Source organism: Centroberyx gerrardi, chromosome 20 (assembly GCF_048128805.1).
Source record: "Centroberyx gerrardi isolate f3 chromosome 20, fCenGer3.hap1.cur.20231027, whole genome shotgun sequence".
NCBI classification, from domain to species: Eukaryota; Metazoa; Chordata; class Actinopteri; order Beryciformes; family Berycidae; genus Centroberyx; species Centroberyx gerrardi.
In genome coordinates, this window is record NC_136016.1 from 17,412,926 (window position 1) to 17,436,588 (window position 23,663).

Here is a 23,663-nt window from a genome sequence, read left to right on the forward strand (position 1 = left end):
ATCTGTTCCAATTACACAAATGACCCGAGTTGGTCCTTGTGGCAAAGCAGAACTTTTTATGCAAGGCGCTTCCCGTGAAAGGCTCATATTTTTTTCATTTATTCACATACTGCGCTCATAATATTAATGGGGAAATTACTTAACGCTGCAGTAGCTTTGCCACTGGGGACTGCAGCACGTAAACCGTCTTGACACAAGTACATTTTCCTTCCCATTAATCCAGAGAGACGTGTCGCAATGATGAATTGGCAATGCAGTTTGTATTTGTCACTGCGCTCCAAGCAGGCATTCACTTGGCTATTTAGCTGCCACATGGACAGTTTGTCTTTTACAATAACAGATGGTGGTAGGTGTGCCTGCTGGAGGGTCAAATCCAATGTTAAATCTCTCGCTTGCGGGGGCTTTTTAATTCTGAAAGGCTTTAACCTCTCCTCAGTAGTTTTCCTGCAAACGCTGTCACTGCCGCCTGCTAGCCCGGCGAGTCTGTGTGGTATCCATTGCCTCCTCCATAAAGACAGAGACAGAGGCCTACAGCTGTTGCTACTTCAACCACATTTAATGAAAGACAATGTCTGCCCCCACTGAGGGGAGCTTGCGGCTTGTTAAACACACTGTCAATGCTGAAAGCAGAGAATTTCTTGCTGAAACAGAATCTTACTGAGTATTTCAAAGGTCAGCCAGCTACACCACTGAGCTGACGTCTTGGCGAGGAATTTTGTGGAATTGGCTCATTTTGCCTTTTTTTTTTTTTTTTTTTTACAGAGATATAGAATAAGTCTGAAGTTTATAATAAAGAGCAGATTTTTAGCAGAGTGTAGCTGTGTGCGAGCGTGTTGTTAGGCTGTGAGCAAACTGTTAACACCAGCTACAAGGCTAGCGTTTATTTCAGAGGGCATAAGGAGTGGAATTAAACAGCCATGTCACTGCTCTCTCTCTCTGTTTAACCTACACGCTCATCTGCCAGACGCGCCTGACAGCACCAGACCCTGCAAGAATCTCCCAGCAGGCCCGGCTGCACACGGGCCGCACCATATTTAGTCATCCAGAGTCCAGACACAGACCGATGCAGTCCTCCACCGTAATCTGTCTCCCCCTTCTGTCTCTCTCTCTGTCTCTCTATCTCATTTTTTATGTCCTTCCCTCGACTCCCTCCCTCCATCTCTGTCACTTTCCCTCTCTCTCCTACTGCTCCCATTCATCTCTGTCCTCACTCGCCCTCCCTCAAGTCATTTCTGCTTTATCACTGTCGCTCTCCTTCCCTCCGGTGCGTCTCTCTTTTCCCTCTTACCTACAGAATCTCTTTTTCTTTCCTTCCATGCCTGCTAGTCCTCTCTTCTAGTCTCTTGTGTCTGTCGATTATTTTCCTGCCTGGTCTTCGTTTCTCCAAACTTCTCCAACTTTTCTCACTCCGCAACATGCCTATCTGCTCCTCAGTCTGTATAATTCCCTCTCTCCGTCTCTTTGACAGCTATTTCTCTGTTTTTTGTTCCCTCCTCCACCTGTCAAAGTACTTTACTCCTGCTCCCCACTCTTTCCTAAACCTTTTTCTCTTCCTCAAACGCTCCCCACCTCCTCCTTTCTGTGACGGACGCGCCGCTGATGGAAGCTGGGCCTGGATGCTAATGAGTTGCTAATTCTATCAGCCGTCTCCCCATGCCCTCCCCAGTGGGTGTGGGGCCCGCCAGCCTCGCCACGGCCAGCCTTTTGATGGAGTGCCTCGGCTGATGAACTCCCGCCTGCATGCCCACTTTAACCTTCTCGTCCTCAGACACTTGCCATTGATCAATGTCCTCATCCGTCCTGGCCGGGCCCACACTCACTCCAGGGCCAAATCATTTACGAATAGGCCTTTTTCATGCGCTTCATTTTTCTTACGCTGAATTTTATGAGAGCCGCGTGATTTTATTGTATCTTACTGTACCTTAAAGTTTTTAGCTTTTTAGTTTAAAGTTTTAAATTGCTTCTGGAAGTTGCCGTATTGGCTTTGTGAATTGTTACTTCAGAGCTGGGCATGGAGGGAAAGATATTATTTGATATTATCTAATTCCAAGTGCAGTTCAAAATGAAGGAGGTAACAGTTTCTTGCTTTATCAATCAGAAAAGAACTCTTTAATCTATTTGTAGCAATCTACAAAGGTCTGTGATAGACATCAGAAGCAGTTTTACTTTCACTTTTATACATTTTTTTCCTCACTGTCTTTCTACTCCATACAATTCCCCCACACACTCTTTCTTTAACACCCAATCTGGGCTTGAGGAGAGGCCAAATGGCCGGGCTTAAGCACTTGAGCAGAGAAGAGTGGCCCTATTTACCAGTCCACTGGGCTCTTTCTCTAGTTTTCTGAGGGTTGCTAGCTTTGGACCCCTCGCACAAGAAAAGAACAGAACTTTTGTTTTTCCGACTCCCTTTAAATCCGCCCGTCTGCCTTCCCCACTCGACTGAAGTGGACACAGAGGCGGCCTTTTGTTCTACCGAGGAGAAGAGGGATGCTGTAGGAGAGGAGCACAAGAACAGGGAGAGTGGGGGTGGGAGGAGGTGGGTGGTGATTCATTGTAATTTAATAAATTCCTCGCAAAGAGGGCTGGGGTGCCTTCTCAACCCTTCAGCTGTCTTTTTTTGAAATGGGGTCCTTCTAACTTTGACACCCAGGGAAGTAAGAAGGGATTAGGGAAGGAAAAGCCCGAGGCCATATACATCTCTTTCTCCGTCTCTTTCTCTGCACCACAGCTTTCTCTCTCTGCCTCCCTCAATCTTTCTCTCTTTGGGACCGAGAGGCCCCTTGTCTAGTTGTGAGCTGTGTGAATGATGTCATCCAGGTACCATCTTGACCCTGAGATTTTGAATGGCTTGAATGGAGTCTCTTAGTCTCTGCTCTTCTATTGCTGACTATAATCTTCAAATAGGAATCACTTTTGGTGAATTTTCTGGTTCAGTGATTGGTAACATAATGGTGCCTTCCACATAGTCAGTACTGTGTGTAACAACAACAACGGTGTAGCGACAGTTGGTTTCTTGTCAAATTCATCCACTGCAGAAAAATCAGTAACAAGAGTAGCTCACACCTCAGAAGTGGGGCCATGTCCCCATATGCAAAACTGTCTCCCTTTTCAAGAGCCTGGTTATTTCAACTCTTAAAGCAGAGGGTTGACCAAGGTCACATGTGGTCCACTGCTTTGCTGCATAACCAGGGATTATAGGGTGACTTCTGCCACGCTGCTCAAGCATGACCAGAATGCCTGGCCAGTTTCGACCTGAATGGAAGCACTGAATGAGTGGCCGGCATTAAAATTCAGGATGCAGTCGCTTGCAGCCACTAATGTCTCTCTTTAAATGGTCACTTCCTTTCTCTGGGGTCCTCTCTCCGACTGTCTTACCCTTTGTCCGGCTTTTAGCAAATGAAAACATTCATTAGTCATTATACAATACACAAAGTCTACCGAAAAATGTGATTTCTTCTGTAAGGGAGTATGGCATTTCTTTTTGAAGATGCACCAAGTTGTTTTTTGTTCAGTAACTTGCCCTGCAATCAACATTATCTATTTCACATCCTTTTATGGTCAACTTAAGCCCATGACACTCACCTCTCTCTTTCTTTCTTTTACAGGAAAGGCATTGGTCAGCCTGAAGTAAAGGGTCACTGAGCTCAGACTCTCTCCTTCCATTGACTTAGCACACAAGCACACACACATACACAGACACACACACACACACTCACAGAGAGACACAGCTGCTCATCCACATCCACATCCACACATACACACATATACTCGCACAGACACGGACGCACACACACATACACACTCACATTTACACACAGGCCCTCTGAGCAGGATGAGGGAACCCTGGAGGTGCCTGCTGGGCCTGTGCCTCCTGGTGTGCTCAGCCTCCACCCACAGCGCCGTCAATCCCTTTGTGGGGCAGCAGACGCCCCCGGACCCTTGCTATGACGACGCAGGCGCCGCCCGCCGCTGCATCCCCGAGTTCATCAACGCTGCCTTCGGCAAGGAGGTAGCGGTGTCCAGCGTCTGCGGCCGGCCCCCGACCCGCTCCTGCAGCGTGGTGGAGCGCGGCGACGACCGGCCCTCTGTGCGCACGTGCCACATCTGTGACGCGGCCGACCCTCGCCGCGCCCACCCCGCCTCCTACCTCACCGACCTCAACTCCGCCCACAACCTCACCTGCTGGCAGTCAGAGAACCTGCACGCCTCGCCGCACAACGTGACGCTCACGCTTTCGTTGGGGAAAAAGTTTGAGATCACCTATGTCAGCCTGCAGTTCTGCTCGCCGCGGCCCGAGTCGCTGGCCATATACAAGAGCATGGACTACGGCAAGAGCTGGATGCCCTACCAGTTCTACTCCTCACAGTGCCGGCGCATGTACAACCGGCCCAACAAGGCGGCCATCACCAAGCAGAACGAGCAGGAGGCGCTGTGCACGGACGGCCACACCGACCTCTACCCGCTTTCCGGGGGCCTCATCGCTTTTAGCACGCTGGACGGACGGCCCTCTGGCAAGGACTTTGACAACAGCCCCGTCCTCCAGGACTGGGTGACCGTCACCGACATCCGCGTGGTCTTCAGCCGGCCCCAGCTGCCCCGGGAGCTGGGACTGGGGGCCGGAAGCAACAGCGGGGGGAGGGACGACGACCCCATGGCGGTGTCATCAACGCTGCCCGCCTATTTCTACGCAGTGGGCGACTTCCAGGTGGGCGGGAGGTGTAAATGCAACGGACATGCCTCACGCTGTCTGAAAGACAAGGAAGGCAAACTGGTGTGTGACTGCAAGCACAACACAGAGGGGCCTGAATGTGACCGCTGCAAGCCCTTCCACTATGACCGGCCATGGCAGAGGGCCAGCGCGCGAGAGGCCAATGAGTGTCTACGTAAGTCTCTCCCTCTATCTATCATTCTTTATTTGTTTTAATCCTATTTCACTTAGTGTGCTGTGGAATATACCTTTGTCTTTACTGCATGTCCAATATCGCCTGCTGCAATGCACAGAGATTTCTGAGAACTTGACATATTTAGCATAACATATTTTCTAAAAGGAGAGTGGAACACGATGGCTCTGTAGCTTTAGTATGTCTGGTATTTGTCTGTAGTATTGCATCATAAATCTTTCAAATTTGTTTGGAGCATTTAGACTTATGGAGATGAATTGCAGGCGGCTTTATTTTTGTCCATCACAATCAGCTCATTATAGAAATATCATTCAACGGCCTTCGCATCAATTCAATGGCCACCATGAAAGGACCATGCAAATGTAATGTGACCGAGAGGCGAGTTCATTCTGTTGAAACTCCTATGTTCAGGCCACCCTCTCCCTCTTTTGCTCTCTTCCTTGCTCCATTCCTTCTCCCCTCCCTATGAATGAAGGAGGTATTCTCTCCCTGTGACAAGCTCCTCAATGCATCTCAGAATCCCTAATGAGGGAATGGGAGAGGAACAGGGGATTGAGCCCTGTTGCACACCCATCAGTGCGACTGTGATGTGAGACGGACCCAACACAAACACTTCTTTCTCAGCCCAGAAAGTCTCTGAATAATTTGCAAATATGTGGCGTTACAGGTGGACAAGTTTTGATATCATCATTACCTTTTTTTCCACCTGTTTTCAGTATATGGTGGATAGCAATGTCAAGTAAAGCCAACAAATTTAACTTATAATTTAACATTTTATTTATTTAATTTTCTAGCTACAGTACACACAGTACGTTGAGCGGGAAAGAGAGAGAGAGAGAGAGAGAGAGAGAGAGAGAGAATTAACTATGATGACCTGTGTCTGACTGTCATGAGGATAAATAAGAACGTTGGCAGAACATACCGGATGAGTTTGTATTTATACAGGTGAGGAGTTTTCAAGGTTTTGGTGGCATATAGGGGTTGAGCTGGCAAACTTGGCAACGTCTCTCAAAACACAGACCCATCCCTACCCCGCATTTCCCATCAGACTTCAAGAGCAACCGTTGTATTTACTGTTCCTCTGCACTGAAACAGGCCTGCTGCACTCAAGAAAATCATGTTTTTTTGGACTTGTGTATGAAAAAAAACCTCTCCTTCATGAACAAGTCTAAACAGTGGATGACAACAGCTCGAGTCATTGGCACACCACTGCGGCTAAGTCATCCAAGAATGTTATTTGGCAGTGATTGCTTTTACCTCAAGACATGCTCAGAAAAAAAGTCATCCAGACGCGCTCTGAAAGCTTGCCAAGTAAAATTACAGCAATTTCGGTGACTTTTTATTAATGTAAACGGATTACCTTTGTAATGGATTAGGCCTGTTGTATGAAAAATTGAGCATAGATTTTTGATGTAATATTTAGCCCATATATCAATTTCAAGGCTGTGCAAAGGTTTTAGAAACGTGACATAGCAGTAATGTGTTTTTAATAGGAATTTGTTCTCTAATATGTGGCAGTTCCTTTAGTGGTAATTTTTTCAGTGTTTCTCTGTTAGTATAAATGGACCTAGGCGGAACCTAATTCAGGTCATTTTGCCTGTCATAAAAATCTGTTAGTGTAGGAAAATAAAACCATATTAGAAGCCACTGTCCCCCTTTTAACCTTTCGCCGTAACGAAATAAAATTACAGGCAGAGAGAAAAAAGCAGGAGTAGAACATTGAAAAACAGTGTATATTTTTCTAACATGTTGTAATTGCCCAGTGAGCTGGCCTGGAATCATATTTAGCATTGAACAGTGCCAGATCTGTTTAAAGGGGACAGAGAGTGACAGAGCCAGAGGAGCGAGGCCATTCAGGCATCGGGGCTGGCCAACGAACTGCTCCGTCTCAGCCCCCCCACCCCCTCTCTCTCCTATCCTCCACTCCCTCACCCAACACACACACACACACACACACACACACCTAGCCCCTTCCACAACAATATCCTGTAAATCCCTCAGTGTGTTCTCGCTCGCACTTCTGCACACTCCCTGTTTCGTATGTCCCGTAGCCATTTCCGAAATGTTCCGCCCGCTTCCCGTAGATCTCTTCTCAGCGGGATTGATATGTCACTTCCATCCATGACTGCTGGACTAAACAGCACGCCTGCACCGGCCAACTCTGATGACCTAATCCCAGTGCTGATACAGGGCAGTTAAAACTTAACGCATGCTGCACGCTATACCTGATCACACATCCGGACACGCCAAAAGTCAGTCCCAGACGTCCCCAATTCCACGTTCCAAAAGCCTCTTTACAGCTTATTCCAGTCTCCACCATATAACAGGTTCCAAAATATTCTCAGAGTAGCAGGAGAGCCTTTAAAAAGCCTCCCTAGTGTACATTGAAGCCCATTCTTAAAATGTCCCCTCCCTTTGTTGGTTTCTCAGCTGGCTTTTCTTTCTGGCACAGTGCAAAAAAAAGGCAGTGGGCTGCAGTACGAGCCCTGAGGGATGCCACCGTGGCAGCTCAGCCTGAAGCGCAGCTGAGGTGTAACTGTTTAGACTGGGCAAGTGTGTGAGAGTGGCATGTTACAGAGCCGAGGGGTCCCTTAGGTGTCACCAGAGCCTTCCTCTAGGCCCCGGGGCGTTTGGGTTGGAGGGAAGGTCTGAGGGGGCCGGGCTGAGGTCATGATCCTTTTCGGGGTGATGACAAGGTTAAGCTGACAGGGAGATGGTTTGTGGGTAAAGAGGAATTCAGAGCGACGGCGGAGTGAGTGGATTGATGTAGAGCCAAATCAATAGCTGTCTTCCACCCGGAGTCAAGAGTGAGGATTTGCAGTGCGATGTGCTCCTTCAGAGAGAAACGATGCGCCCAACAGTCTAGTTTTCTCCACATTAAACATTGTCGCTCAGATGGATTAAAAGATTGTAGTGTTTTCCTCTCGCTTTCCCCGATCTTGACTTGAGTCTTTAGCTCAGCGCTGCGCACACCAAGCAAACTGTCTCTTAAGAGCCTGTTTGATTGTTCACGGGTCTCGCTAATGTTTGACATGCGCCTCACCAAGATTACTGTCTGGGGCCTTGGCAAGCTCACGCACCGTCTCCAGACACAAGCCATGCACACACACGCCCATCTGCCGCCTCCCTCGCTATGAATCCTGCCTGAAGACATTGGTTTACAAATCCCTGCTCTAGTAGTCACAGAGCGCAGCCTCGTAAAGGAGCACGTCTGTTTGTGTTGAGGGAGACATGATGGAAAAAGCTTTGATTTATCTGCCCAGAGTTTGAGCCAGAGGAGAGAATGAAGGAACAGATGGATAAGAGCTGTTTGGTTACTGGTAGTGATGGAGTATTAGCTTTTGTGCTGGCATAGTTGATGCCATAATGTAGATGCTATATGTTGACTTAAAAGTGTGAGACGGTATATCACTGCCTTAATAGACTCTGCCAAAGTCACTATATAAGATGAAGAGGCCTCTTATGGAGTCAATGGCAATGTGACATTCTGACTAGATGACAATTTATGGGGGTGCAGCAGCTCTCCACTCTTGGCCGTGTCTCTAGCCATCTTGGCCCTGTTTTGGCTGTGGCACCAAGCTGTTCTATTCTCCAGCCCTTCCTCTCCCTCATTTGGACCCAGCCTGCAGGAAGTCCAGAGTAGCGCTCTGGGACGCTACGAGCCCGGGGCCAGACACCATCCATCGCTAATGGAGCGGCCGTGCCAGGTCCGCTCCCAGTGTTGCACCAGGCGCACCAGTTTCCTGCTCATAGCATTACACACACGAGGTCATGAGAAGGTTGTTTGAAAGGCCACTTGGTGCTGATTTGTCAGAAATGCAGGTGAGCTGCGGTTAGTAATCACGCTGGGAATTCCTGCTCTGGTGTAGCGTTTGGGTGTGGCGTCGAATATTTTTTTTTTGTAGGAAATTTGACATATCGAGCTCATTGGGGAACGAGAGATACGGCGGATCAAGTGGGCGTTTATTTGACATTCTGTTCCTTTACAAGAAAGGGAGTTCCCTTTGAAATGAAATCAATCACCCGTAAAACTATTCGTCGTAGACTCCCATTATACATCAATCCATGTCATCTGCTGAAGGAAATTCCCAAATTCTTTAAAGTTGTTACCTCTTATATAATAGCTGTTATTAGATCATGTCTGCCCCGCTAATTAAGCAGCGGTTGAATTAGAATGTGTTTTGCAGCGGAGGAAGGAGAACCAGAACACAGACAGATTTTGATGTTGTGAGCCCGCCCAAACCTTTTGTGGGGGCTCGTGGTTTTGGTGGGCTCAGCCTCTGTTTTTTGGAAACTATTAGCTGGAATTAGGGGGACATTGACAGATGGGTTTCTTGGGGAGAGCAGTGCGATCCAGCAGAGGTGTATGTGTGTGTGTGTGTGTGTGTGTGTGTGTGTGGTGTGTGTGTGTGTGTCAGAGGAAGAGGCCAGCCAGGAACACATGCTCAGGAACAGGGCTCGGACTAAGCCCTCAGATCTGTACAGAGCTGTGGAAACTCTGAAGACCACAGGGGCCCAAACTCTCTCTTTCTATTTCTCTTTCTTTCCCTTCTCTCTCTTCTCTCTCTCTCCCTCTGTCTCTCTCTCTCTTCTCTCTCTCTCTCTTCTCTCTCTCCCTCTCTCCGTTTCCCTCTCTCTGACAAGGGGCAGATGGTTACGTGATGCTGATTAGAATTTCAAAACAGCGCTCCATCCTTTCACAGCAGTTTTTTCCCCTCCACATCTCCTGGCAAGGGCAAGCAGAGGTCAGGCCCATGTTCCAGTCCTACAACAGATTCATCAAGACACTTTTTAGGGCTGCTGATCGAGAAATGACCTCATTTTTACACACACACACACACACACACACACACACACACACACACACACACACACACACACTCACACACATACACACATGAAACAAGGCTCAAGTTGCGAGGTTGCATGATTCGGATAACTTGAGCAACAACACAGTTTATAGTTCCTCAATCAAACACTTGGAGAGCAGCAGGATGCTTGTGCTTTTGTTCCAGCTCTGCACCGGCACCTCTTATAAAACAAATAACTTGCATTTTGTAGATCGCTGATTGTACTTGGGTAGAACAAAGTTAATCTCAACCAACAGCTTTAGATTTCCATGTCGAGCCTTGAAAATCAGCAGCCAAACGTTGTCCACTATGGTCAGTTGAAATTCCAGCGTCTGGCCCTAGAGGGCAACACGATGTGAAGCTTAGTGAGATGCCAAATATAGACTGGTAAGGATTTAAAAAAAAAAAAAAAAAGCCAAGGCTGTGTTGTTATTATTACATGTATGTGCCATGTTCCTGCTTTTGCTAATTGACTTAAAGACCCCCCCTTCCCTCCCTCCCTCCCCTCCCACCCATCCACCTCCGCCGCCTGTCGCTGGAGGCTAGCAGGGACCCGACACTTCAATTACTTACAGCGTGACACCCAAATGAGCAGGAGAGGTGGGGTGGGGGTGGGGGGTAGTGAGAGAGAGAGAGAGAGAGAGAGAAAGAGAGAGAGAGAGAGAGAGAGAGAGAGAGAGAGAGAGAGAGAAAGAGAGGAGGGGGGCATTGAAAAAGAAACCTCCTGTGCTTTCAAATAATTACACGGGCGAGGAATGTTGTTCTAAAATCAGCAGCCCTATGAAATGATGCCTTTGGGGTTGTTAGCGTGAGACGCAGGGGCTAAGGCACGGCGAGGTGTGTGTGTGTGTGTGTGTGTGTGTGTGTGTGTGTGTGTGTGTTTCAAGGGCTTGAAGCAAGACAGATTTCCCTTATCTGGCTGAGACAAAGAGCAACACTGTCCTCTTTGGTGTGATTGGTTTGTAGCTTTGCTCTCTGTTTTTGTTCCCTCTGTCAGTATTGCAACTTTGGTCCATGGCCAATACACAAAAAGATTCAATTGGCCAATGAGGGATTGATGATGCGTTTCTTCTTCTGTGAAGCAACCCATAAAGGTTTTCTGGCAAGCAGGGAACCTGGTGAAACAATGTTTAGCACAGCAAAGCGTCAAATAACAGCGCTAATGTCAGCTGGGTTAAGATGTTGGATCCCTGGGAAATGCTCTGGGACTGCCGGAGGCCAAGTGTGTGTGTGTGTGTGTGTGTGTGTGTGTGTATGCGTGCATCTCCCTGCATTTGTACATGTGTGAGAGCCACATGTAATCTAGCAGTGCGATTTGAGAAGATGTAGCTTTTCATCCGGGTGCCAAAGCAAACTGCTGGAGCTACAGTGTGTGCCCACCCGCCTGCCTGCCCGCCTGCCTGTCTGCCTGCCTGCCCGCCTGCCTGCCTGCCTGCCCGCCTGTCTGCCTGCCTGTCTGCCTGTCTGCCTGCCTTGCTGCCTGCCTGTCTGTCTGCCTGTCTGCCTGCCTGTCTGCCTGCCTGTCTGCCTGTCTGCCTGCCTTGCTGCCTGCCTGCCTGTCTGCCTGCCTGTCTGCCTGCCTGCCTGTCTGCCTGCCTGTCTGCCTGCCTGCCTGTCTGCCTGCCTGTCTGCCTGCCTGCCTGTCTGCCTGCCTGTCTGCCTGCCTGTCTGCCTGCCTGCCTGTCTGCCTGCCTGTCTGCCTGCCTGCCTGTCTGCCTGCCTGTCTGCCTGCCTGTCTGCCTGTCTGTCTGCCTGTCTGCCTACCTTGCTGCCTGCCTTGCTGCCTGCCCGCCTGCCTGCCTGTCTGCCTGTCTGCCTGCTTTGCTGCCTGTCTGCCTGTCTGCCTGCCTGCTTGCCTGTCTGCCTGCCTGCCTGTCTGCCTGTCTGCCTGCCTTTCTGCCTGTCTGTCTGCCTGTCTTGCTGCCTGCTTGCCTGCCTGTCTGCCTGCCTGCCTGTCTGCCTGCCTGCCTGTCTGCCTGCCTTTCTGCCTGTCTGTCTACCTGCCTTTCTGCCTGTCTGTCTGCCTGTCTTGCTTCCTGCTTGCCTGCCTGTCTGCCTGTCTGCCTGCCTGCCTGTCTGCCTGCCTTTCTGCCTGTCTGTCTGCCTGTCTTGCTGCCTGCTTGCCTGCCTGTCTGCCTGTCTGCCTGCCTGCCTGTCTGCCTGCCTTTCTGCCTGTCTGTCTGCCTGTCTTGCTGCCTGCCTGCCTGCCTGTCTGCCTGCCTGTCTGCCTGTCTGCCTTGCTGCCTGCCTGCCTGTCTGTCTGCCTGTCTGCCTTGCTGCCTGCCTGCCTGTCTGTCTGCCTGTCTGCCTTGCTGCCTTGCTGCCTGTCTGCCTGCCTGCTCTCCCAGGCCCCCATCCACTCTCTCTCACACAGATGGTAGCAATCACCAACTGAGGTGCCCATCACTGCCGGTGTTCTCTCTCTCTCTCTCTCTCTCTCTCTCTCTCTCTCTCTGTCTCTCTCTCTCTCTCTCTCTCTCTCCCCCCCCCCCCCCCCCTCTCTCTCTCTCTCTCTCTCTCCCTCTCTCCAAGTGTAATTGATTCTTGTCAAAGTCGCTGACCTCCCCCGGCGTCAGATTTACTCACTGCTGGGAAGTTTTACAGTGTGCTGCCTCTTCTTTTACTCCATATATTTATTCTTTTTGCTGAGGTTTGGGGTTTTCGCCCCTGTCATTGAATGCCTTGCGTTTTGGTTAACAGTTTGCTTCTTTTCATGCTGTTGAAGGCCTCTGTGCTCTATTGCCTTTTAGAAGGTTCCTGAGAAAATATGTGGTTTTGGGCCGCCAGCCGGTGTTGCTGGTGGCAGCAAGATCCAGAGGCTGCGGAGAGGAAAGCGTATCTGTCTGTCTGTTTATGAGGAGCACAGAACTATCTTTCTGCTCGCTTTTCCTTTGAATTTGTGAAGCTGCGGTTTTGCTGTCTGGCTGTCTGTGTCTGGTGTGTGTGTGTGTGTGTGTGTGTCTGTTGCAGTATGTGAATGGACAGGTCTGCTGTGAGTAGTATAAAGAAATGTGGAGCAGTGTGGATTTGAGGCTACAGAATATCTCTCTCTCTCTCCTTATGGACCAGCTCCACTGGGAGCAGCCAACCCAGTTCTGCTTTTTATTCCACAGCTCCAAACATCACCTTTACTAGTGAATAGGTTAATCAGTGAAAAGGGTTGGAGGTACAAGAATACTCCAATTTGGTGTAGATCTACAGTGACAAAAGCTATGTACACAGTAAAGCACGAGCCTGGTCAGTCTTCAGTGGCAGAATGAATCAAGTTAGACACAACTATATATTGAATATAGCTCCAATGCTACATATAATAGCTTAGCGCTTTTCCAAAGCATAGTATCAGCACCATTTGCTTTTTCATAGGACTATAGCAGTGGTATATGCTACATGGTATATGCTACATGCATGTCACCAGCGTGATGTAGACATTCTTGCTTTGCACCATTCAAAAGTGTGATAGTAGCACTTCACCAACATGCTTCTAGTCTACCTGTATGTGGCAAAACACACCATGTGCCTGTATGTTGTACTACTGTACTACTGTGTTCGTCCAGTTTACATTTCCCCCAATCATTTTGCAATTCATGTCAGATGTCATTAGATGTGTCAAACTTAGCCTTCGTGTTTACTGTGATGGATTATCTAGCTCAGGCAATTTTCAAGTCTGTGGAAGTTGCTTTTCATACTGTACAAAAAACAAATATCAGCAAATGGCGAGCCCCGATATCTCCAACTATGCTGACTGTGTGCAGACACCAACAGGAATAACATGAAGGACAGCGGCAACCTTGACATTTGGGCACAAACTTAAAAAAAAACCCACTGGTATTATCCTTTAAAAAAGTACTACAGACCAGAGTATGTAGAGCAGGCTGTGCTCTGACTCCCCCCCACCTCCCTCCTCTCTCTACATTATTTTTAAACCTTAGCTTCATATTTTGTCCCTGAGCTTAACATTTGACCTTTGACTTTTCCCATTTACTTCAATTCTGGGTCACCTATCATCACTGCAGAACTCTCTGGCTCTCTGTGCATTCACACGTCAGTACAAACCTGCATCCCATATGTTATGTGATGGATGATGGGTTTAAAATGATGAGTGACCATATGCATAAAACATAAAATATGTGAACGTTTGGTTTCCCTTAACCATTTCTACCCTCATCTGTGGCCACAGTGGTGTTTTTACACAGTATGTTCCATCTGTCACTTTCTATTTCTAAACCAATCCAGGCGTCACATTGCGTCCCCCAGAGCGGCCCTCATGGCTGTGTGCCAAGTGTCATGGCTTAAGACAAAAGTGAATGTTTTTTTTTTTCTTACCTATGATTATAACCCAGTCGCCACAGTAATTTGTGCAAGAGTCTTCTCCTTCTGCCCCTGTGTTCAGGACTGCAGGTTATTTCCTCTGAAAAAAGAGCAAGAGAGAGAGAAACAGAGTGAAGGCGAAGGGGGTACAGAGATAACAATGTTTAGATGTGGGGAAGTGAAGTGGACCAGAGAGAGGGAACAGAGCTTAGGACTCAACTCTCCACTGACACCAGGCCCCCCGACCTGGCAACCCTCCAGCCTAATCTCGTTAAAATCTTCCCCTGCCCGATGCCATCCAGAGAGAGGAAGAGGGAGCAAGGGGAGAAGCAGGAAGGGATGGACGGGGGGGGGGGGGGTGAAAGGGGGAAGGACAGAAACGGAAAGAGGGAGAGATAACCAGTGGAAGTATCTGAGAGAGAAGTAGAGACGGGGGTCGGTGAAAGTGAGAGGAGAGAGTGAGGGAGGGAGAGAGTGAAACAGAGAGGCTGAGGGGAGGGGTGGGGAGAGGAATTAAGGGGACTCTCTCAGTTCAAAAGGGCTCCCAAGAGCCTGCTCTTAAGCCCACGGCGTGAGGCTAACCACAGAAACCAGTGGAGGGAGGGTTAGGGAGGGGAAGGCTGAGACGTGGTGTCAGAGCTATGAGTGAAGGATGTGTGTGTGTGTGTGAGAGAGAGGGAGAGAGACAGAGAGAGCCAGTGGGCCTGAATTGGCTTTGTTACAAAGAGATAGAAACTCTCAGGATGCGTAAATCATAGCACAGTCCATCTAATTCATTCAGTAGGGCAGCAGTCTGCTGTATTTCCCTGCTAGCCGTCAGCTAGAAGTCTCTAAATCTTTGTCTCAGCTTGTTGTCCACAGCTCATTAGAGCGTATGGGCCCAGCGGTGTTTACATCTGTTTAATTCTCACTTCTGTTTGAATGTTTTTGTATCCTTTGTTACTCGATCCTTGTCGTTTGTGTGCGGTCGCTTGTTCTTCATGTAGTAGTCTCTGGTGTGTGTGTGGGTGAGTGTGTGTGTGCGTGCGTGTATGAGTGTGTGTGTTTGTCTACGCTGTACACTGCCTTGGCTCTAATGAGGAGCTAATTAACCGGGTGTTCCCCCCGGTGCCCTGAGCAGGTGGCTGGAGCAGCCAGGCGGAACTCAGCCCAAACACACACACACACACCATACACACCACACACACGGGATGGCAGGGGCCCACATAGCAGAGCCTGTTTGGCCAGGCGGAGGGCACCCAGGGGGGCTGCAGCAGGTCTGGACCGAGGCCTGGGCCAAGAGGGGAAAGGTGGTGGTGGGAGAGCGGCCCTCCAATTTTCAAGGACCAATTTTAGCCATGGGATTTGGGTTTTGCACAGGCATCCAAAATCAATTGGCTGTGCTTACTGGCTTGGCTTGGGTCGAGCTGAAGGAAAAATGAGGTTAGATTTATCCCTGACATATGGAGGGGAATGGAGAGGCGGTGCACTCCATGAACACAGTTGCATTTTATTTGTGGAGCGCAGTCTTTATGGGGCAATTTGTCATAGCACGCTTGACAGACCAGTCTGTGAGCTTGTTCAGAGCACGTTTACTTGTTGAGACACCTGCTATGTAAGATGAAATAAAACAGTGTGGTGTTTTCTGAAATATGTCTGAAATATTCACCTCAAACTGGGCGCGTGCATGCAAACCTCGGAAGAGGAGGATATCAGCTGAGAGCACAACACTCAGAGCTGTCACCCACATTTGGCACAGTTCAATTTTACGAAAAAGGGGAATTCTTTCTTATTTCTTAGGGGAATTCTATTTCTGTTTTCCTAGTGGTGTGTTTGTTCCTCCTCTCCCTCTATCTCCTTCTCCATTTTGTCTTTATTTGTTGTTTGATTTCCATGACAACACTGGAAACCAGGTTTACTACGCACCCTTGAGTCGGACACTGACCTATCAGGAAGCAACGTTCACCCGAACACCACAGGTTCCTTTGCCGATTTCCCTCCCTTCCCTGCTGAAAGGGCCTCTGCTTTTTTCCTCCAACAGATAACAATTAGTGAGTTTTTTTTGCAGAGCGCTAGTGAGGCTTTGATGTGTTAATGAATTGAAAAATGGCCCTCAACAGTGTTCAGTTATCCCCGCTGAGCCTAATTTGTGTGTGTGTGTGTGTGTGTGTGTGTGTGTGTGTGTGTGTGTGTGTGTGTGGGGGGGGGGGGGGGGGGTTAAGGGGGGGCGGCAGTGGGAGGTGGGGTGCCGGCGTGTGTGTGTGTGTGTGTGTGTGTGTGTAAGCACTTCAAAACAAACCCATAAACATTCCAAGATCCTTGGGCAGCTGCAGCTCTGAGGTGAAGTTAACTGCACACAATGCATGCACACACACACACACACACACACACACACACACACACACACACACACAAACATACACGTACACAAACACTCCCTACTTGATGCCCCTTATTGTTTTGATTTTTTTTTTCTGTCACTCACCTTTCCTCATGTTTTCATTTTTTTTCCTCACTTTCTCTTCTGTCCTTTACACACTTTCATTCATTTTTTTCTATTTGGATAAACGCTAACTCTCATTCTCCGCCTCTCACCCTCTCTGTCTGCAATTTTGGAAGGTCAGGCTGTCGTTAAAGCCGCTCCCGACCATCACTGCTACACATGCTAAATCATTTACAGGTCAAATTCTGGAGCTTTCTAGGCATTCTCCACACTTGAACATATCCTCTCGCACTCAAGACTTTGTTGGATGATCTTGTTGCAGACCAGTAAGCCGAGAAGATGCCATGAGCGGGCCCTTGGTGTTTCAGCTGGGGGAGCAAAAAAAAAAAAAAAAAAAGTGATCCACCGCTTTCATGTTCCGCTACAAGGTGTTAATGGACACAAGTGCTCACAGCTGTGTGTGTGTTTGAGACGTTTGATCATAATCACAGTCCCCCACCTCGTTCTCCCCCAGCAGCCCCAGCCACTCACTGGAGCTGGTGTGTTCTTTGTCACATTCCCCTTAGAAGAAGTTGGACAGGCTGTTTAGGTGTTCACATGCACACACACACACACACACATACACTCCAGATGCAGATACGGAAACCCTCAAATACAAGCACACGCATGCACACACACACACACACACAGAATGAGCCAATTACGTAGACAATATGTGACCAATTTGGTGTATCTGGTGTGTTTTTTTTGTTACAGCAGGGATAAGCCGTATCACTACCTAAGACCACACTAAAGACAAAAGGCTTTGAACTTGCTGTTTGTTAACCCCCTCCTGCATCCCACACCGCCATGCCATCTATACAAGTGCCCTAAACATCTCCTCTGGACCAGCTTCAAGGGGTCAAAGGTCAGACCTTGTCCTGGGGTCACCAGTCCTGGAGAACACACCAAAAGAAAGCCAGCAGCGTCTCTATAGAAATGGCACTGCTCCAATCGGGATTCGGACCCAAAACAGTATTTCATTAACTGCAGAATTCCATACAAATTGGGCCGCATAATAACCAGATGGAATTGGGAAACAGTCTGGGAATGTGCTCCCCCTTTTTTTCCGGGGCCTGCAACCAGGGAAAACCGGGCCTCTTTCCCAACTTGGTGCCAGGCTTCCCTTTCAGGATAGATGGAGCTGCACAATTCCATGTAATATCATTCACTGCTCTTATATTACTTTTTATTATTGATTTGCCCTTGTCATTCCAGTGTGAAGGAGCCATCATAGTGCTGTTAAAGGTAACTGTTTGATCAGTTGCAAAAAGATCATATTTGATGTGGTACAGCTCTTTGAGCTTCATGTAATTGCAGAACTGACCTTGGCTGAGAAGTGACTATAGGAACAAATATTTTCCCCATGATGCTCAACGTATGTGCCGGAGTACACACACACACACACACACACACACACAGAGAAAGAGACCAAACTTGCGTGAAATAGTATTTTCAAATACTTTTCATGGTTTCTGGCAACCTAATTGGTATGGATGGGGTTTACCACATGGGACAATTTAGGATACATATCTGTGACTGCCAACTTAGCAGACAAAGTATTGGCCACAAAAATGAAGCAGGTTAAAACATTATTTTGATTTATTTAAATTATTCAGATTTGTTTAATTTAAAATGATTTACAAATACTATTTGAAAGTATCTTTGTCTCTTTCTCTCTCTCTCTCTCTCTCACACACACACACTCACACATTCACTCACACACACACACACACACACACACACACACACACACACACACACACACACACACACACAGACCTCCTGGTCTCTCAGCCAGTCTGTCTTTATTTATTCCCCATTGTTGTGGCTTATTCTACTCTAAACAGCCATTGATAGTGAAATGTATTTTCTCTAATACACGCCCTTCAGATTACAGTTAATTAATATCACCTTCTGTTGTGATCCGCTAATAATCCTTTGTTGCCCTAACTGTTGACATTTTCGGTCAAACAGCTTTGCTGTTGTTTACTTCTTACTAGTTTATCTGCGGATAACTTTGAACTGGAACCAAGCTCTGTAACAGTTGTCTTTGAACCCGTGGCCAAGCGTTTAGGTCCAAGGTCTGACTCTGATTTATCCAGGAGAGGGATTGGACCAAACTCTGCTACACAAACAAGTTGAGGCAGGCTTCTCATTAGAGTTCTCAAACGCAAACCCCACATGTAGAAAGAATGAGCAATGAGTGAATGTGGAGTTTATCAGTAAATGTGAATGCTGGTGAATGGGGTCTTACGCAGGAATCAATGCAAAGACTTCAGGAGTACATTGAGACTTGTGAGCATGCGGTTGGCCTACTGCCGAAGAGGCATTAAGGAACCAGTGAGACTGGGAAAGATAACTTCACACGTCCTATACATCCTGGCTTGCCTCATTTAGAAGACAGCTAGCTCAAGCCCGCTCCTTTATCTGAACAGGGCTCGCTTTTAATAGATTTTAGGGAGTCTGTACTCATCAGTGATTCATGAAATTAATGTCTCTCTTTCCAGTGATTAATAACTAATGGGCTGAGAGAAGCTGAATTCATTAATTATGAAATGGAGAAAATGAGCTCTGCAAATATCACATATGATTGATGAGTTCTGGAATAGCAGCCAAGCACACAGCCGCAGTGTGAATTATAAACCACCGACTATTACACCGCCTTGCTGGAAAATCTCACCAGCTCTCCTATGGCATATTAATGCACAGTAGTAGGCATATGCACTGCTGCAACACATATTCCATGTGATAATCTAGGCTGTAACATGGCTCAACCTGTGCATTACATTTATACTGTGAATAAGAGACAATTCTTACATTTCATCCTCCTCGCCTCCAACAACAATCAAACGACTGATGTTAACTCTCCTCACTCCTCTCCCCTCTGCAGCATGTAACTGCAACCTCCACGCCCGCCGCTGCCGCTTCAACATGGAGCTGTACAAGCTGTCGGGGAGGAAGAGTGGAGGAGTGTGTATGAACTGTCGCCACAACACAGCAGGCCGCCACTGCCACTACTGTAAGGAAGGCTTTTACAGAGACATGGCCAGACCCATCACCCACCGACGAGCCTGCAAAGGTAAGATTCCAGGAAGAGACACCATGTTAAGTGCAGTTCATTTGTCTATAAACTGACCCTAATGGTTTGTTTTTTGAAGTGGTAATTCACAAGATTCTTGTCTCTTTTTTTTTTATTTGTCGATATCTTTGGTGCCGAGTATTGGCTGTGGTGTTTCTGCACTGCACTTCCCAGAGATCACTTGTCAATCAAACAGTGTGTCCAGTACTGTGACGTCTTTCTTGGATTTTCTGTTGATGCAGTTTGAGTCTCTGTAGGTGGCGCTCTTTTCTTTGTCTGCTCAGACATGGTGGCTATGGCCGCTCATGCTAACTACCCAGTTCTTCTTCTGTTTATTTCAAATGAACGGCTGTTGCTGCGGCCAGAGATATAACCTTATGTAATGGCAATATGCCCTTCAACGTGCTTCAAAGAAAGGTTTGATGGCTCCATAGAGGATCATGTGAATTTGCAAACCAAAGGTGATATATATAACCGTATCAATACATTTGTATGTCATTTTTAAGGAAAAGTAAAAAGAGTAACAAGTTATGATTGGAAACATATACAGTAGACATGGTAACATTCAAGACACTGCATTTCTGACTTGCAGTACCATGGCAGCATCTTAACACAGAGAAACTAATTGATGTTATGCCTCAAGTTTTTCTGGCCGTCCTTATTAATGTTTCCCCACACCACAAACCACATAATATTATCACTTGACCGAGGCATTTCTCATGGAAAAATGTATTTTGCCCCTGGAATGTTTCACATTTGCAGTGAATATTTTTCTGCCTGATATTATGCTGGAGGCATTTTTCTCCTCTTGCTGGATTCATTGCAAGAACAACACCGGTTTCCTGCCCTTGTTGCTCAGGGAAATATTCAAATCAATAGCAGAGGGGAGTGTTTTTTTATCCTGTTGACTCTAATGAAGGTAAGGGATCACTTCCAGAGAATTCCAAACAATAGCGATGGTGAGAACTGCCAACACTCGTAGCCGTGAAGAGCTTTTGGTTGAAACTTCATGGAGAGAATCTCCCACTGGCTTCCACTCAGTTTTCCTTTCGCAGGCGACCCAAGCTGTAATTGTACACCAGGAGGTTCGCAATGGCGTGATATCATGCCGTTGTTGCCCATGTTAGTGGGCTGAGATGTAGAACCATTCATCATGTAATGGCAAAAAGTCTACAGTGACTTAGCTGCATACCTTAAACAACTGACCAGGCTGAACATGTGAACTGTTACTACACTGAAACACCAACAGAGAAGTCTGCTACTATCCTGACAAGTCACTATTACTGAGTCCTAAAATAATTTCCTTGAAATAAGTGAAAAAATCTGCCAGTGGGGTTAGGTAATTTTCACTTGATTCCAATGCAAAGTACTGAAACAAGTGAAACTGCATTGGAAACAAGTGGAGTTATCTCACCTCACTGGCAGATGTTTCCTCTTGGTTTAAGAAAAATAAGATTTGAAGGCTGGATATGAGACTAAATGACTTGCTAAGATAGATGTTTTTTGCAGTGTAGTTCCCACTGTATGAAATGTTCTCCTTCATCTCCCATCTCCCACGATGCCTGGAAGTCCAATGCTCACACACACACACACACACACACAAAGGCCCCCTGAGGCTGCGATCTGTTTTTATCAAAGCCTAGCGATCAGGTGGTAAAAACGTTTATCACCTCCCTATCGCCTCCCAGATGTGACGGAAATGAAAGCGCCCTCAACCTGGGCGGCTGGCACCATGATGGATCAGAGCAATCCCACAACCTTTTAGGAGCTGCCTTTCCCCCTCGCTCACTCTCTCCATCTTCCTCTTCCTCTTTAGAATCCATTGCTTCTTTATAACCACCATCTCCTCCTCCCTCGCTCACTTTCTGAAGACCGATTCTCCTCACTACTGCACACCGCGGGGCTTTTAAGACCTGTCTCTTTCTCTTTGCCTCTCACTGGGTCATTCTCTGTCGTCCTCGGATTTTCTCCTTCCCCCAGCTCTTCTTTTTCCCCACCTCCATGGGGACATTGTATATCTCTGTGTGCATGTGTCAGGGTCAGGATAGGGGGTCAGAGGTGCGGTATGGCTGAAGGGGGCGAGTGTCACATCTGAAATGGAGTTACGACAATAAAATACAGGTGTTTTCTAAAGGGGAGTCAGGCGTGGGGAGGGCTGGGGGCTCTAAGAGTAGGAATGGGCCGCGTCTGTTTCCAATCAGACCCGCTCTGCAGACGGGTGTCTATACACAATCTGAGGAGTATTCACCTCCTACCCACCCCACCTCTGCCCCCGACGCCCCCGCCACCTACCTCCCACATACCCCATACACACACACAGACACACTTCCTTATTTAGTACCAAGGTCCCAGCTCTGAGTGAACTCCGCAGGGCTCCGGCGCTCCGGTGCACATGCCCAGGCAGCGGCCTCTGCCACTCTCCACGAACCCCTTTACGGTGTCACAAGCCTTAAAACAGTCGGCGAAATTAAAGAAACATGGCGATCACCACAGGCACAGTCAGCACATGGCCTGGCCACAGTATATGAGGTCTTCAGTATGCAAGGTTTTTTTTTATGTGAGTCCAAGTGTTTGCCGTGCCGCGGGTATCCACTGACCACAAGGAACATCGATAAAAGAAATTGAAATTGAGGCCGTAGTGCACGTCAAGCAGCACCGGCCAACATAAACCACATCGGCTGCATGTCTCAAATGTCCACAACTTCTGAAGCAGGACATGCAGATCTCTGCTGTTGGAAAACATTGCGGACAAAAAGAGTCTTACGCAATCTAATCCTTTAGGTAATTTTGAATTTATAAGTGAGTAATATATCAAGGGCAAGGCCCAAAGCAGCATAAAAATGCCCTTAAAGGGGGAATAACACTATTTTCCCAAATATCATTGCTGTGGCAAAGGAAAGTTTAGCCAGTATTTGTGAACATGAACAACTCTTTCCCAAAGTTCGAAGCCAGGGAATCAAGACTTTAATCTGTGATGTCACCGAGATGTACAGCCTGGAGCTGCTCCATCGACAGCTTCAGCTTCCCAGCTTTTACACTCAGTATTTCATAGTAGCGCTGATAGTTCTTAAATGGAAAAATGCTAATATCCCCTGAAAAAGAATTTCCCTTGAATGGTAAAGCACACACACACACACACACACACACACACACACACAGAGCAACACTAATCAGTTAAAGTGAGCAAACGCCTGTCAAAGGACTACAAATCCCAAGGCAGTGCCTGTCACGTCTGCAGTCACACAGGCTTGAAAAGTCATCAACATCTGAGGACATTTTTACTGCTTCTTAACTGGCCCAAGCCCCTGCACATAAAACTTCAGAAAGCCAGTTCGAGGAGGAGAGCTGGGGGTGGAGATTGATCCCCCCCCCCCCCCCCCCTTCACCCCGACAGCCCATTCAGATCTGGCAGTCGTTGGTTGTTTACTGAACAATGTGGAAATTGGCAGTAAACTCTGATGTCTTAACAACCCGTGTTTGTTTTGAATGGAAGCGAGAACCTCCGACATGACTCCCATCTCGCCCGTACTGACTGTGAACGCAGACGCGCCGCACGTTGTTAAATAAGCACTTTTCCCCTAAAGTTTACTCAGGATTGACTGATGACTTGATGCCAATTGCCTGTGTTGTTCAATAATCAGGCTAACAGTGGATTAGCCAGGAAACAATGGCTCGACGTTCCTCCTGCTGTGCCACATGTCTAGGCAGGCATGACAGACCGACACCAGACTTCTACCAGACAGATCAAATAACCAGGAGGGGTTTAGTGTTGCCTTCTTATCCCCAGCGTTCAAATACAGTGTGCTTTGACACAGACATATTTTCACAGTCAAGAATAAACCTCTACCCAAATCACTGTTGGATTAGTTTGACAAAACCAGCTTGTGAACGTTTCAAAACAATTACATGGTTCAGGTTCATCTGTGTGGAAGGGGTTTTACCTCTTTCAGGTTTGTAAATGTTAATCTTTGCGATATGAGAAATGCAAAGTGTGATATAGGATCATAGGTATGGATGTTGTTTTTTCCACCATGTATGCCTCTGGGTCCACACCAGTGTTT

The 23,663-nt window shown here is 47.6% G+C and overlaps 1 protein-coding gene across 1 annotated transcript in view; it reads left to right on the forward strand.

The window, feature by feature from the left end:
• Positions 1-3,832: 3,832 nt before the first annotated feature.
• Positions 3,833-23,663, forward strand: part of ntn2 (netrin 2) — a 29,884-nt gene continuing 10,053 nt past the window's right edge. Inside the window, exons 1-2 of the mRNA XM_071907338.2 lie at positions 3,833-4,883; positions 19,414-19,602. Coding sequence (XP_071763439.1) covers positions 3,833-4,883; positions 19,414-19,602 — 1,240 coding nt within the window. The remainder of the gene's footprint in view (positions 4,884-19,413; positions 19,603-23,663) is intronic.